The 16,352-nt window shown below is 30.3% G+C and overlaps 1 protein-coding gene across 3 annotated transcripts in view; it reads left to right on the forward strand.

Moving 5' to 3' along the window:
* The window catches only part of LOC143080856 (hypoxia up-regulated protein 1-like), a 28,697-nt gene extending 14,471 nt beyond the window's left edge, over positions 1–14,226 (forward strand). Inside the window, exons 13-27 of one of the 3 annotated variants that reach the window (XM_076256932.1) lie at positions 1,837–1,919; positions 2,416–2,548; positions 4,494–4,681; positions 5,074–5,215; positions 5,470–5,521; positions 5,950–6,035; positions 6,819–6,947; positions 8,380–8,565; positions 9,172–9,278; positions 9,582–9,792; positions 10,236–10,460; positions 11,607–11,931; positions 12,368–12,400; positions 12,969–13,010; positions 14,049–14,226. In XM_076256932.1, coding sequence (XP_076113047.1) covers positions 1,837–1,919; positions 2,416–2,548; positions 4,494–4,681; positions 5,074–5,215; positions 5,470–5,521; positions 5,950–6,035; positions 6,819–6,947; positions 8,380–8,565; positions 9,172–9,278; positions 9,582–9,792; positions 10,236–10,460; positions 11,607–11,931; positions 12,368–12,400; positions 12,969–13,010; positions 14,049–14,089 — 1,983 coding nt within the window. In that variant the 3' untranslated portion in view covers positions 14,090–14,226. The remainder of the gene's footprint in view (positions 1–1,836; positions 1,920–2,415; positions 2,549–4,493; positions 4,682–5,073; positions 5,216–5,469; positions 5,522–5,949; positions 6,036–6,818; positions 6,948–8,379; positions 8,566–9,171; positions 9,279–9,581; positions 9,793–10,235; positions 10,461–11,606; positions 11,932–12,367; positions 12,401–12,968; positions 13,011–14,048) is intronic. The other 2 variants (XM_076256934.1, XM_076256933.1) reach the window with 2 other exon arrangements.
* The last annotated feature ends 2,126 nt before the right edge of the window (positions 14,227–16,352 follow it).

Below are 16,352 nucleotides of genomic sequence, written 5' to 3' on the forward strand. Positions count from 1 at the left end.
AAATTTTTAGACCCTTCTTTAGTAAAATAAGGATGATAATTTCTATAAATTTCATTGCAAAGTTTACATTGAATGTTTTTGAAGTAATTTCAGTGCCATACAAGTAGTGAAATAACAGGATTAAATTCACATGTAAATATCTATGTTTATTTTATTGGCAAATCTTGATTTTTCATTGCTTCATTTGTGATAATAAGAAAATATTTCCATGTAGCTATTTGATATTAACCTATATGTGTTAAGAGTCCTGTTTATGTCTCGAAATTTGAAATTGACATTCTGTGTTTAAAGAAAACTGTTAATTGGTAACACTTTCACTTGATGTAAAAAAAAAATATATGAACTAGCAAACTGAAGTGATGTCAAGAATGTTAATGTCATTATCCAGAAGTTGAGTTCGATGATAGTATCAAAAATGCGAAAACAAAATTATAGTTAGAAGTACTGGTTAAAGTGTGAGGACATACCAAAATTAAAGTAAAGAACAAAATTGATCACAGAAATTCAATGAAGATTATATTGATCCTTGTCCCATCAAAAATCAGATGGTTACTCCAATAAAGAAGTAAAGCCAGTAACCTCAATACACGGCCCTGAAAAGTTGTACATGTTTTAAATCCAGTTCTGAAAGTATAATAAAAATAGTTGTATAGCAGCTTCATATTTATATATAAATTTGTAGGGAATATTTCAGCAAAAAGGTTTAAGGTAGAGAGCTGCAAATTTCAGATTTTAAGGGCTAAAATGATTGAGTTGATAAACTAAGTTGAGTTGATGAACTAAGTCCTTTCATTGAAAAGTTTAGATTAATTATTTTGAAGTAATATAAGCAGAGCTGACCTACAACTTTAACTAACACCAACTCCTTGCTGTTAACATAATTGTACTATCAAACATTAATTAATATCAAGAATATTTATTTAATTATCCAGAAGTTGAGTACGGTGTTAGTATCCACCATTGCTACATTGTAATTTTATTCTGGAACAATAATTCAGAAGTGCTTCAAGTGTCATGAATTTAACATAAAATTCCTGATCATTGCACATCCTGGTACACCAAAAAAGATATCATATTAAAAAATTTGTTAAGCAAAATTAAATTAAAAGATAAAAAAGGTAGCACTGACCGTACATACCAAAATAAAAATTATAAGGATGGAACCTTCTTATATTAACATATTTTCACGACAAAACAATGTGCCCTTCTTGACCTAAAACTTATTGAACTTTCATTCTTCATTTAAAACTAAGAAGTGGTTTACACCAAAAAAGGAAAAGATTAAGTAAAGATTAGGTATACATGTATGGTATGGTGTTTTTTTATACACTTGTTCCTTGCTGTTAGGAGCTATCAAACATTATTATAAGTAGTGTCAAGAATATGTTTCGAATTATCCAGAGGGGACCTCTGTGGCAGAGTTGTGTAAGTAGTTCCCCTACTGTATAAGTACTAAAGTAGCCTGTCAAAAAAGGTTCTAAGCTCTCATGTATGGGAAACACTCACAATCAATCCATCACTTATCCAGAAGTTGAGTTCGATGATAGTATCTTCAATTGCTACATTGTAATTTTATTCTGGAACAGTAATTCAGAAGTGCTTTTTGTGTCATGAATTTAACATTAATTCCTGATTATTGCACATCTTGGTACACAAATGCAAATAAAATGAAAAAAAGTTTAAATTTTCTGTACAGAAGAAAAATTATGAAGTTAAAGTTTAGTAGTTTTGTTGTAATATTCCATTGATAACCAGTTAAAACTGGTTCATTTATGAGTAGATAATTTGTTTAATGTGTAGATAACTCCTTGTAAAAGTTCATTGTTTTTATTTTAGGGAGAGATCAAAGATGTGATATTAATGGGAGGTGGAACTAGAATTCCTAAAGTACAAGAAATACTCAAAAAATATCTTGGAAGGTGAGTACAAATATACTTATATTGATATCATTACTATCGGATTATCTTAATTAGACATCAGTACAATGGAACTGTCCTTTATTGTACCCAAACTTTATCCATGCACATACCAATCCCAATTTTTATGCCCCACCTACGATAGTAGAGGGGCATTATGTTTTCTGGTCTCTATTTCCGTTCATGTGTCCGTCGGTCCCGCTTCAGGTTAAAGTTTTTGGTCAAGGTAGTTTTTGATGAATTTGAGGTCCAATTAACTTGAATCTCAGTGCACATGTACCCTATGATATGATCGTCTTTTTCTAATTAGAGTTTGTACCCAAATTTCACACTCCACTGAACATAGAAAAAGATAGTGCGAGTGGCGCATCCATGTTCTATGGACACAAATTCTTGTTAAAATCTTTTATGATTTCCTTGAAGACAATTTGCACTAAGAAACTTGAGACGGCCTAAGAAACATAGTTTTAGTAACAAAAGACATATTTTGTGTTTACAGAACAGAACTTGGAAAGAGTATTAACACAGATGAAGCTGCTGCAATGGGAGCAGTTTACCAAGCTGCCTATCTGGGAAAAGGATTCAAAGTTAAAACATTTGGTGTTAAGGAAGCTAGTATTTACCCTATAACTGTAAGTTTTTAAAATTTTTAAATTTATATCTCAGCCACTGTTCAATGTAAATTGTATTTAAATTATACCTGATAGACTAGATTGTATTATTTCTTTCAAGGAATTATCTTTAAAATTAAATTTCATCAGCAATCAGTATTTAGTATTTGCTCTTTCAGATTTTGGTTATACCGAAAATAAAAAAATATGTTACAGAGTATTGTCATTTAAAGTAACATTTTAAATTGATCAGAACACTGATAACTATATTTTTAGTGTTAATTCATGACCAACAATGGTTTCAATAGACTGATTTCTTTATTTATGATGCCCCTGCCACTATGTGACCAGAAATAGCATTGGCTGTCAAATTGTCATATTTGATTTATAACTTACTAAAATGTTTATCTAAATTACAACAAGTCTGAAATAAACAATTAACAATACATAGAGTGGAGTATATAATATATATCAGCATTTCGTGTGTATTTTTGTCAGACATCATCTAATTAACCATAGAAGGCCTCCAGAGTTTACCTACAGTCTCATAACCTGATATAATCATAAATATAGATATAAATTTATAGAGGTTGCAACCATGTGCAATTGGATTTTCTTTTAGGACTGATTGATTTCATACTGTATGTTAAAAAAATAGGGTAAACATTCTTTTAACGGTATAAGAATGTTTTTTTTGTAGATTGAATCAGTCAACCAAATAGTTTGCCCTTGTTTCACTTCCAATGTTGACATTCTCTTCCTTTTAATAGCTGAACATGCAGAATACAATTTCTAGCTAATGCGTTAAATTGAGGGTCACTTGAATAAGAATTCAAAGATGTCTAATTATTCACTTGCAAGTTAATAATTAATTCATCAGCTATTATTATTTCATTGTTTCACTTTCATTAATGATTAAAAAAACAAAAATTATATTATCGAGACTGATTTGTTTGTATTGTCCCAAGTTATGCAGCTGGGCTTTGGTACAGTAATGTTTGATTATAACTTACAGATGGAGTTTGGGTTTAAAAACTTTTCATGGAATTATGGTTTTGAACTTACATTTCTTAATTAGTTCTTGTCCTGTTTAATTTTTGTAAAATGTGCGCAGCTGGTGCTGGTTTATGTCAGGGGATTTTGGTGTTTAAAATGACTTAGAATCAATATTTAAATATGATGCAATTGTTTGCACGATAGGCTGACGCTAATGCGATAAAACCGGCAATAAATGAAAAGGCTTAATGCACATGTTTTAATACTAGCAATTGAGTTGTCAAAGCAAGCCAATTTATTATCAAATGATTGCAAACTAAATGATGCCCAGAAAATGGTAGGTCAATAAGGGAATTAGTTTCAATCTGATATGGATTGGACCAGCTTTTTTCATCATTTGGCATCTGTCTTAATCATCTGCAATTCAAGGACAGCGCTGGGCTGCGCTTATGTTGCAATTTGCGATTTTTATTTCCTCTGGCGACAAAATAGAGGTTCTGGAGATATTTTTGCAACTAAATTTTCTTTTCTTTTCTTTAATGGTAATTTACATCAAGACATTTACAGGTGACAGGTAAATTTGTTGTTTGCAAGCACATGCCAAAAATCATGTGAAAGTGTGAAATTGTAATTACTTTATTTTCTCTTGTATCAGACAAATAGTATTGTGGTGTCCTAACTTTTCATGTAATATATAAAAAAAGTGTATATGTTTAAGAATAATGCTAAAAGTATCACATTTATGTTATATTGTCACATCTAGTTCTTACATGATTGTAGATGAATTTGCTTGATTATGTATTTATAGCTGTTGAAAATTGAATGCAACTTCTAACAATGAAATTTGTAAAAAAAAAAAAATTTTTACCTTTTACATGTACAAGAGAAATTTAGGTATCTATTTATTACATTTTTCTCTATCATTATGAAATGTAAAAAAAATAATGTGAATGTTAAATGTTATTCATAGGTTGAATTTGAGAAGCACAGACTTGCAGAAGATGGCAGTGATAGTAAAAGGGTAGTTAAGAGGACATTGTTTAATAGAATGAACCCTTATCCACAGAAAAAGGTCATGACCTTCAGCAAACATTTGAAAGACTTTGATTTCAATGTCAGTTATGGTGATCTTGATTTTCTATCAGACTTTGACAAAAGGTAAGTAACATTTCATCAAACTTGACTTTTGCATTTCATTTTTGAGTTGATGGCATTGTTGATGGAGACATTCACCACAAAGAACCAAACACCTTTGATATATCTGATATTGAGCAAGAATTTGAAGTTTTAGATTGCATAATTAATTTTATGCTAATTTAATGTCTGTTTGACATATATATCATAAAAGTATTGTTCTTTCGTATAAATGAACAAAATGAAAATTAACTAAAATCTATAAAATGAAAGTAAGCAATTTTCTTACATAAATTTATTGTAGCATAAGCATGTTTTGTATTTCCCTACTACATGAATTCTTGAAACCAACAATTGACTAGTTGAATATTGGATATTATTGAATAATGTTACATTGCCATGACATTCTTTTCCAGTTCGTTCCAAGATCTGTCCCTAGCTAAGTTTAAGCTATCAGGAGTAGAAGATGCCTTCACTAAACACAAGGAAGCTGGTGATAGTAAAGGAGTCAAAGCACACTTCAGACTGGACGAAAGTGGAATACTTCACTTAGATCAGGTAGAATAAGATTTTGTAAACAAAACTCATTTATTATTGAGATAGTCTTTATTCTTTGGGTTTAGATTTAGGGTTAATTTATTTTCAAACTGTCAAATTCATGCAAGAAGTTGGGACATATTATTAGTTCAATTACGTCAAATTACTTCCTGAATTAAATGAGATAAGTGTTTGCTCATGAATTACTTTAATTTTAATTTATTTGTATGTTCAACGATGTACCTAATCAAATAATCAAAAACAATGCTTTGTAGGTAGAAGTTGTGTTTGAAAAGGAAGAAGCAAAAGAAGAATCCACCTGGTCAAGTAAGTTTTATAATCTATCTTCACACATCAGAGTTATGTAGTAACTTTATCAACAGTTATTGAACAATGCTATATATTACTATTTAAGCAGATTTAGCTGCTAGTTCTCTAAAAATCTTCTTTTTTTCCCCTCTTACATTAGTTTATGGATTATGTAGAAATAGGTATTAAACCTTAGCTTTATACAAGTTGAATGCTGAAATAAGACCGATTGTGTCTAGGAAGGAATCAAACGTGATGTCCCAGTTATTGTAAAAATTTGATTCATTTTAAAGCTAGTTTAAAAGTTACCATATTTCATTATGATGCATTAGTAATTTTATTTTTCTAGAGGAAACTAAATAGAATTGTAATAACATTCCTGAAAACATAACAGTAGGAGGCTTTTTGTAGTTGCATATCCAAATATGTCATTGATCTATTTTTAGAATTAGGAAATACTCTGGGCGGACTTTTTGGTGGTAAAAAAGAGGAAGGAGAGACAATAGAAGACGCAGGAGAAAAACCAGTTGAGGTAATACTGACTGTGGATTTGTTTTCTTTGCTTTTTTATCTCATGAGCTTGTTGACAATTGGCATCCGTTCCTTTAAAATCTTCTTGAAATCAATGATATCTATTATAAAGTGTTTGTTTTTGTTTCAACCAACAGGGCATCCATTGCTGAAAATAGAACAAATGCATGATATAAACTACATTTTGACAATATACTTAAATATTCCATCATTCTTGATTTATATCTATAAATCATGTTTTTTGCCCATTTTAGTATATTGTCATGTGAGGGATTCAGACTCGAAGGAGCCTCTTGTTCTGTTTTCTGTTGTGTACTTGTTATTTTCTTATCTTTTCCAATTTTATTGCAAGCATTCCAGAGAAAAAAAATTGTTTCCTTATTCTATCAGTAAAATAAATTGAGTTAAAGAACCAGTGTGTTGTCTCTAGTGGTAGTTATGGTAAATACAGAAATTATTGCGATGTTTTTATTATTGCAAAAATTACAACAAGGTTATAATCGCAAAAATTTAAACTCGCATTTTGAATTCTTTTTGTATGAAACAAACAGGATTTTCTCAATATTGCAAAACTTAAAATCGCAGAAATAAATGCACACAATAATTTCTGAATTTACAGTATATTGTTTGATGTTTCAAAATCTGTTCTTTATTATTTATTATTTACTCGTTGGCATGATTTAGTATTCAAAGCTTCCTGATTTATTTTATATTTATTATTTACTACTGACACATTTTGGGTGATTTGGATTAACACTTATTGCATGTTCACTTTCACATGAAGGGTGAAAATTCTGAGAAAGAGGCTGAAAGTGAGGAAGCAAAACCAGATCAAACTGCATCCAACCAGGAAAAACAGGAAGAGAAAAAACAAACAGAAAATGGAGATAAAGACAAAAAAGAGAAACCTGAGGTTCTCAATCATAAGGCATTATTTAAATCAGTAGTTAGAATTTAAGTTTGTTGCATTAACTTTTTAATTATATTTGATCAAAAAATGTAACCTAAAAAGGATAAACATTTTATCTGAATTGCCAGATATTGAAAATAAGTGATTTTTTATCAGTATTTATGTTTCAAAAGATGTTTTATTTCCCTCATATTTTCTGAATTAATGTTGACTCTTCTCACTTGAAATACTTAAAATTTGATATATATGCTAACCCAGAATGCAACAATTTTTAAATCTGGGTGGAAGTTGAAGGTGATAAGTTTGTTCTGTATGTGTTCCCATTCTCTTATCCTCAAAGAACTTTAAGATGATAATACATTTTAGAACCTCAGTTTTTGTAGAGCTTTGACTTACTGTATTGTTATGTTAATGTTGCTTTTGTTTTAATGTGTTATTAGCATGCACTACTATGTTAGAATTTGTTTTCAACATTTCTTGTTCATGAAGTTAAACTAATGATTAAGTGTTCAAAAACTGTGTTATAAATAGGATCACTGACTAGGACATTCATATATTATTGAATCAGTGAAGTGCAGTACAGAGTTGAAGATTTTGATTTTAAATATCTATTTATGGCAAAATTGCTGATAAATTTAAAAATTTAAGTGAAAACTGGTTTATAAAATAAGGACAAACAATGTTTTGTCCAAATGCTTTCCTCAAACACATTAAACAATTTATCCCATTGAATAGAATATGATTTGACTTTTATATTAATGGAGTGTTCCTTTTCCCCAAAGTGTGAAAATATCTTTCATCTATTGGAAAATGAAAACCTGTAGTTCAGATATAGTGGGTCTCGTTGGGGTCTAAGGGTGACGTGGGATTGCACATTTTTTGTAAGTGCGACATGTGAAAGTTAAATTATTGTGCAGTGAAAAAGGGAAATAAAGTCTAGCCGTACATGGGAAATTACAAAAAAATGAGAATTGCTTACGTACATATTGTACGAGGGATACATGAATCTGACAAAACAGTCAGGGGGATATGTGAATCTGACAAAACAGTCAGCAGGATATGTGAATCTGACAAAACAGTCAGCAGGATCCGTGATCAGAACCCCCCAATAAGACCCCTGATATATATATAAAATCCACAAATTCTTTTAAACCAAACAAAAATTAAATCAAAAAGTTTTTAACTAAAAAATAAAGTGGTGAAAAGTAGCCGAGCCATGATTTCAATCTAAGATTGTAAGTAAAATTTTGTGAATTAACAACCCACAAATTTTCAGTTGTGCATGTTTGGTTTAAATAATGGTAAATAATGGATCAGATGTCTTTACTTTTTTTATTTTAGAACTTTATTTTTATACATGTATTTTAAAAAATATCTTATTTTAGTGGTATATTTTTTAGAACTTTATTTTGATAAATGTCTTTGGTTATTGTAGGTACCAGCAGATGAGGAAGACAAAAGTAATAAAAAATCAGACAAGACAGAAGAGAAAACAGACGAAACAAAGAAAGAAAAGACAGAGAAAGGGAAGGAAGAAGAAAAAAGTGAAAACAAGACTGATGATTCCAATAATAAACTTAATGGAACTGATTCTGTCAATAAAACTGAGGCTGATTTAAAGGTGAGAAATGATTGAGATAAAAGCAAAACCAGGTTAGCTTCAGAAAAGGAGAGACACCAACTTGCACTTTCTGAGAAATGATTGAGATAAAAGCAAAACCAGGTTAGCTTCAGAAAAGGAGAGACACCAACTTGCACTTTCTATAAAAAAAAATGATGAAATAAAATGTCATAAACTTCATGCATTCACAGTGCTTTTCTGGATTTACCTCCATTTGAAAAGCTAAATGCCGATTCTTGAAAGCTTAGGATGTCTAAGATCCAAAACAGTTGGAAGATCAATCAACAATCAAAAAGAACATTAAAAATAGCCAAACACATCTAAGTCAACTTTGTCTGATGCATAACTTATTGATATTAACTGAATAATATTTGACATTCTAGGGTTAAAGATTGCTTAATACACCCATAAAAACTGGCCACCAATGAATAAATGTTAAAAGTCGCATTAGACAAACAAAAAATAATCAATCAATATAAGGTTGCTGTTTGACATTCATCACTTTCTTTCAGACGAGCCTTTTATAAAAAAGGACAACTAAAATTTTGTATTGCTTCCAAATGTGGAATGAACTATTGATCTTAATTTTCTTTTGCATATTTATAGGATAAAAAGCCCAATATAACAGTTGTCAGGGAGAAAATAGACACACAGACAGAATCTTTTGATATCCCAGAAGTCAACAAAGACTCAATGAAAGTCATGAGGAAAAAGTAAGTAAAGATGGATCAAGGAGATTGTTAAGTTGTCATACGTTCTTGGTTATCTTGGGTTTTAGAAGTATCAGTAATGTGGATAAAAACAAATTAATTTAAAAACTTGTCCAATGCTTGAAAGCATTAAAAAAAAAATTACAAAAAGTATTGAAGATATAGATCGTTGGAGAGCACAGAGGAACTTGATATGAGCAGCCCAAACCTTTATGGTTGTAAAAGTATAGTTACCTTTTTATTGCAATGTTTTTTCATTTTTTATCTGGATACATGAACTGAGTGAAATCTCAAATATTTATACAGATTAGCAGAATTAACTGATAAAGACAAAGCAAAGAAACTTTTAGAGAAGTCAAAGAATGATTTGGAGGCATTTATATTTGATATGAACGACAAGTTAACACAAGAAATGTATGAAAAATGTTCAACAGAAGCTGAGAGAGAAAAGCTTACTAAACTTCTGTCTGAGGCATCAGACTGGATGTACGATCAGGAGGAAGATGCTAAGGCTGAGGTAAAAATTTATTTATGGTCAACTTTGACTTAAAATTTTGTAAGCTATGAATACATGAATATGAAAATGAGTAAGATTGTTGGTGATGCATACTACTTTTATTTGTTGGACTCTGATTGATTTGTAATGAGTTGGACTCTGATTGATTTGTAATGAGTTGGACTCTGATTGATTTGTAATGAGTTGGACTCTGATTGATTGGTAATGAGTTGGACTCTGATTGATTTTACAAAGTCTTACAGGAGATATTCAAGTCTTATATATAAAAGATTATGTCAAGAAAGATGTAATTGATTTAATGTATGTCAGAAATATTGGTTTTGATACCTGACACATCAAGATTAGTTTTTTGTCATTTAGATCTTTAAGGGGTCAAAAGTAGTTTCTTATTTCTTTTCTTTTTTTAAATACTCTTTGATATATGAAATTTCTAATTTTTCCAGGTTTACCAAGACAAGTTGAAATCCTTAAAAAAAGAAATAAAGGATTTGAAGGCTCGTGTGTATGAATTTGAAGAAAGACCAAAGGCTCTCAAGGCTTTGAAAGATATGTTGAATCATACAAAATATTTCCTGAAGTCAGTTAAAAACTTTACTGTTGTTGAAGAAGATAGAATATTTACTGAAGTAGAAATTACAACTTTAGAGAAACTGATAACAGATACAAAGGTAATAAGACTCTTTCCAATTTTATCTTCTCGGGAATTTTCATCATATTTTATAACTTTTGACACTGTCTGTCCGTCCACCCACTCCAAGAAATTGTTTTACACACTTTCTTAGGAACTTCATCATATGGATTTCTGAAATTTTGGTTTCAGGCTTTATACAAGTCAGCTATAACATGTGATACGTTTTCAGATTCATCACTCGACAACTTATAGTTTACAGAACACTTACATATTTATACCCCCGCTTTAAACCGCTTTAAAAAAGGGGGGTATACTGTTTTACCTCTGTCTGTCCGTCCGTCAGTCAGTCCGTCCCATGAAACTTTCGTCACATTTTTCTCAGGAACTACACATCCACCCTTTCTGTAATTTAGTATCAACATTTATATATGTCAGCCATACCGTGTGATGCGTTTTCAGATTCATCACTTGACAACTTCCTGTTTACCGAACACTTGTCTGATTTTACACATGATAGCCAAGTTGAAAATTTTCGTCACATTTTTCTCAGGAACTACAATACAAGGATTTCTGAAATTTGGTTTCAGGATTTATATAAGTCAGCTATACCGTGTGATGCGTTTTCAGATTCATCACTCGACAACTTCCTGTTTACCGAACACTTGTATGATTTTACACATGATAACCAAGTTGAAAATTTTCGTCACATTTTTCTCAGGAACTACAATTCAAGGATTTCTGAAATTTGGTTTCAGGATTTTTATAAGTCAGCTATACTGTGTGATGCGTTTTCAGATTCATCACTGGACAACTTCCTGTTTACCGAACACTTGCATATTTTTACACTATTAATATTATCCACTTGCGGCGGGGGTATCATCAGTGAGCAGTAGCTCGCAGTTTCACTTGTTTTACACTATTGAAATTCTCCATATTTGGGCAGGGGTATCATCAGTGAGCAGTAGCTCCAAGTTTCACTTTATTTCTCTGAATAACTATAACATACATTTTAATATCGGACTTAGTTTAACAAATAAGTGCTTAAAAAATCCTTTATAACTTATTTCTGCTTTGATTTGTTTGTAAAATTGAGGAGATTATCTGAACAGAAATGATACCTCGAGTCTATGCTCAGGCAAGTACAAATTGCAGTTGGATCGTAATCTTTCGTATTATTTTGTAGAAATGGAGAGATGATATGATTGAAGAACAGAAGAAAACACCAGATTCAGAAAAACCTAAATTATTAGTGGAAGATATAGCATTAAAATTACAGGCATTAGATAGAGAGGTCAAATATCTAATTAATAAAGCTAAAAACTTTAAACCCAAACCTAAACCAAAACCAAAATCAAATACAACAAAAACAGATGGAAATACTACAAAATCTGATACAAATAAAACGGATAAAGCAGAGGAGAAAAAAGAGACAAAAATAGAAGTAGAGGAACCTATAGATAAACCAACAGATACAAAAGAGGAAGAAACAAAAACAGAATCTAAAGAAGGTTTGTATTTAAACTCTGAGAAATATTATTTACTTGTTGTCATTCTAACTTTTAAAATGACCATGTAGGTTGTATTCCTACTTTTAGAATAATCTGCCTTTATGTACACTCATGTTAGAAATTTAATGCAGACTTCATTTGTCTTCTATTTTGTCTTCTAAGTCTTATAATACATCTGATATTTCAAAAATTAATATGAGTAAAGCTATTGAAAAGCGTGTGAAATTACTATGAGTGCTTGTCTTTAAAAACTAGCTTTAATGCTTTGAAAAAAGTGTAAAAAACATTTATGTGAGATATTACATTATATTATTATTATTATCACAGCCTTGATTATATAAAATAAAATAATGCTTATGATTAATCACAGAGAATATTCTTTTTTAACATTTTGTGAGAAGCATTTGTGTATAAATTATATTTTTTGTCTTTGCAGAAAATATAGAAAAATCAGAAAAAGATAAAGAAGGTAAATATAATCTCATAATCTTTAATTTCTGCTTTACTGTTTGTGTGTACTTTATGTTGTCTTCAAGTTTTGTTTTCTGTTGATTAAATCTTTGTCTTCTGATCTTTTTGTCTCACAATCTTTCTTTATACATATTTTCCTACACAAAAAAATCACATACCAATAATTTCTACCAGGTAACAGTTTGTTTATGGAATGACAAATCAAAAATCTTTATGGTAAAGGTGAAAGGGTTTAAAGGATGAAATGCATGGTGTGCTTGGTTTGTAATTTGGCGTCATATATTTTGATATTATGGAATTATGGCCCTTCAATGGTCTTCAACTTTCTACTTTATTCATACTTTTTAACTTTTTGGATTCGAGTGTCACTGATGAGTCTAGTAGATGAAATTTACATCTGCTTACAAAATTTAAAGCCTGGTACGTATATAAATTTATATGCATAGACAAGCATAGGGATGTGTTTTGTATCTGGTCTTGAATGTGTGGCATTTTATAATAAATTTGATGTCTTTTGTCTCTTGTAAAGCTAGAATCTTTTTTGAAGATTTCTGTTTCCTTTGTAGCTCCTTTTAAAAGAAAATCTATCATTTTAGAGACTTTAACAGGTAATTTGTAGTTCTAATCCAGTTATGCTAGAAGGGTCCATTGAATATTAACCCAAAAGGGGCATGCAGATACCTGACCCTAGTAATTTGTTTTTTTAAAGCATTGCTTATCTTAGATGAAGGTGTTTTAATGTGTGAGTAAGAAATGTCTGTCGCAATGTAGTTGTTTGGTGGAATGTAAAAACAGTTGCAAACCAATTTATATTTTTATCTGCTTTTATACCTTGTTGGACAGTTTATATACATATCTAGGTACCTTACAGTGTAGTTTTTTCAGTGATTGTTATCTGGTCTGCTAGGCTTTTTATGTTTCTAGTGCTCTTCTATAGTATCTAGGTACTGTTTTTATTGGAGAGCCAATAATGAGTAATAGTCCTATGCTGAAAAAGTGCACATCTGACTTACTTTAATTTACCCCCTCTACACCCTAGTTTTGAAATGGTTTCTTTATAAACCTTTATAGCCCAACTCCTAAATGGCTGGATGGGTATTGATAAAATTTTACACAGTTGTAGTCCTGTAGAGCTTAACTTTAAAATGTACATAAAGGAATATAATCCTGGTCCTTCATGTGAAAGGGAGATAATTCAACTAACAAAATTCAGTATTGCTATATGTAAATAGCCTCTCGTAATCTTATCTCCTTCTAAATGACTGCATGTATTTAACATTCAATGTAAGGGATAATGGGGGAAATCCACTTGTGTTTCATGAAGGTTTTTTTCTCAGACCAAAAAGTTTTGGGACCTGTGTTTTATAAACAAAAATGGCACCCAATAAGCGTACTCTGTCAAATATATATAGTTAGTAATTTCTTAATTTGTCAAGTAATTAATAGTGAAAAGTAAGGTCATTAGCATCTTTTCTTGGTCTTTTACTTGGATTGTGAAAAAAACTTATCACCATTTGATCTTACAAGACCACGCTTTCTGCAACATCAATGTTGTTTTGTTAATGAGGAGGTCTTAATTAAATGTTTCATCCATTTGAATGCCATTTATTCATAGCCATAGCTAAAGAATCATTTTATATTTGCAGAACCAACAGAAAAATCCAAACATGATCCCGGAGAATTATAACACAAGCTGAACCTAGGATATTTAATTGACATTTAATTTGGACCACTTGAGCCAGTTTTTCTGTGACCATAAATGTTCAAACAGACCAGCAGAAAATCATCAAAGTCTTTCAATACTGCTTCATGTAAACGTCCAAACAGCCAATATTTTTATGCTTATGTTTTTTTTAATTTTCATTCATGTCATGTTATGAGCCAAGTTCTGATTGTTCTTCAGGCAAATAGCAAATAGGTGAGGTTAAAGGAATTCAGATATATATACAGTTTTCAATTACTTGGTGATTGGTGTATATTAATGACCTGATATGAAGCAATCAGTTGGTATACTTTTTTAGAGAGCTTTGAATTGATTCAGAATACATGAACTGCATTTAGTAAACATTCAGAAATCCAATGAGGTGTATGTATACATAAGCATTATAAACATTTCAAGGTTATTGTATGGAATATGTTTCAGTTTATCAGTTTTAAAATTTATTTGATTTTATACACTTTTTGTTACAATTTCAGTTTCATGTATCCACTAGATGAATTATTTCGTCTATGAATGGATAAATGGAACATAAACATTAAATATGATTTCTTCTATAGGTTCTTTTTTGATTTTAACAATTTGGAGGTGTTTATCAAATAGTCTGTTGTTTGTTCTCTCTAGTAGACTTCTATTTAATGTTCAGAGTTTGAAAATCATAGTTTTAACAGATTAATTGTTAGAAACGACAATTTTTCTTGGTATAAAGTGCTTTTTTTTTGTTAGTTGTGAATAACCATATATATACTAATGTTATTTTAAGAGATTTATTATCGTAAAATTTATAAATATTTCAAAGAATTTAATATATACATCGTTAATGGTGCAAATGAATTTATGATTTTGACACTGTAGTCAATCATGAAAATAACGCAAACTATGTGATATCCAGTGATATATGGTGATCGTATTTAGGTAAATTAATTTTTAACTTGAATGACATTTGAGAGGGCTCTGGGAAATAACATTTGTAATATTCATATTGAGGAAGAACAACTTGTATATTAATACAAGCACTTAGTTTTAAAATATCTTCTGGGAAAATCACTTTTAAGTTACAAAGTATGATTAATTTAGCCATAAGATTTAATTCAAAGGCACTTGTTTCTGTTTATGGGAAGGTCAACTAACTATGTATAATAAGCTCATTATATTGAACATTGATATAACAATATATACTAGGTCATGATTAAGGTTGACTAACAATTTATACAAGGCTCATATTATACATTGATAGTCAAATTCCCCATTGATAGAAACAACTACTTGTGATTGTATGTGAAAAAGCTCCAAAGTGTCAACAATTTTAATTTATTGAATCTCTTATGAGTAATAAATGAGTAAGAGATATGTCTTAGTATATCACTCACTGTATAAATTTTCAGCAACTACTTATCATGATGAGTAAACAAATTTCATTGTATATACAGTTAGTTTATGAGATTTTAAGAGTGTAAGTCTTGTGTGTATGTAGTTTGAAAGAAAAGGTCTATCATTCCAATATTATTGTAAAATTGGCAGTGTGGGTCATGTATGTTAAACATTTTTGAGGCTTGATTTTGAGAAATGAGAGAATGAATAAATATAATGATTTGAAATGTATGAAAATTTGTGGGAAATGTTCTGGCAACATATTTTTTCAGAAATTTAGTTCTAGAACCTGAAAATATAAAAAAAAATTAAGTTTTGATTTAGGCTCCATTAAAATGTAAAATGGGATATTGTATCGTATTACTCTATTATTGTCCGTAGCCATAGGGAGGATTGTGTGAGAAATCACAAATGAAACCTGACTGAAACCATTCTGAATACTCCACCAATGATACATTAACACAATCATTCAGTGTTGTATGTTAGTGTCATCAACATCTCAATGAAACTCATATAGAGGTCTTTATTTGTGATTGGAAGCAGCAACTAACTTTTATGACTAGCTGTGCCACTGATGGTACTACTCAGGTAGAGCCCAAGAATAAACTGCCACCACTATTAATTTGTTCTTGTTTCTTTTTAACCCTGACATCTTAAAAATCTTTCTCGATAGCCAAGAGTTACAATCATCTACCCTTCAAGAGGAGAGAATCTTAACCTTTGGCTAGTGAAGAGTTGAAAATGTGTGAAATGAAAATGTGAATTCTTTTCACTCAAGTGTTGACATTTTTCCTGATTATTTCCTAATCTTTAGATTAATAATTCTTTGTTTGCAAATGTTAAATGTTGTGGATAAAAGCAT

The sequence above is a fragment of the Mytilus galloprovincialis genome, chromosome 6 (assembly GCF_965363235.1).
Source record: "Mytilus galloprovincialis chromosome 6, xbMytGall1.hap1.1, whole genome shotgun sequence".
Taxonomy (NCBI): domain Eukaryota; kingdom Metazoa; phylum Mollusca; class Bivalvia; order Mytilida; family Mytilidae; genus Mytilus; species Mytilus galloprovincialis.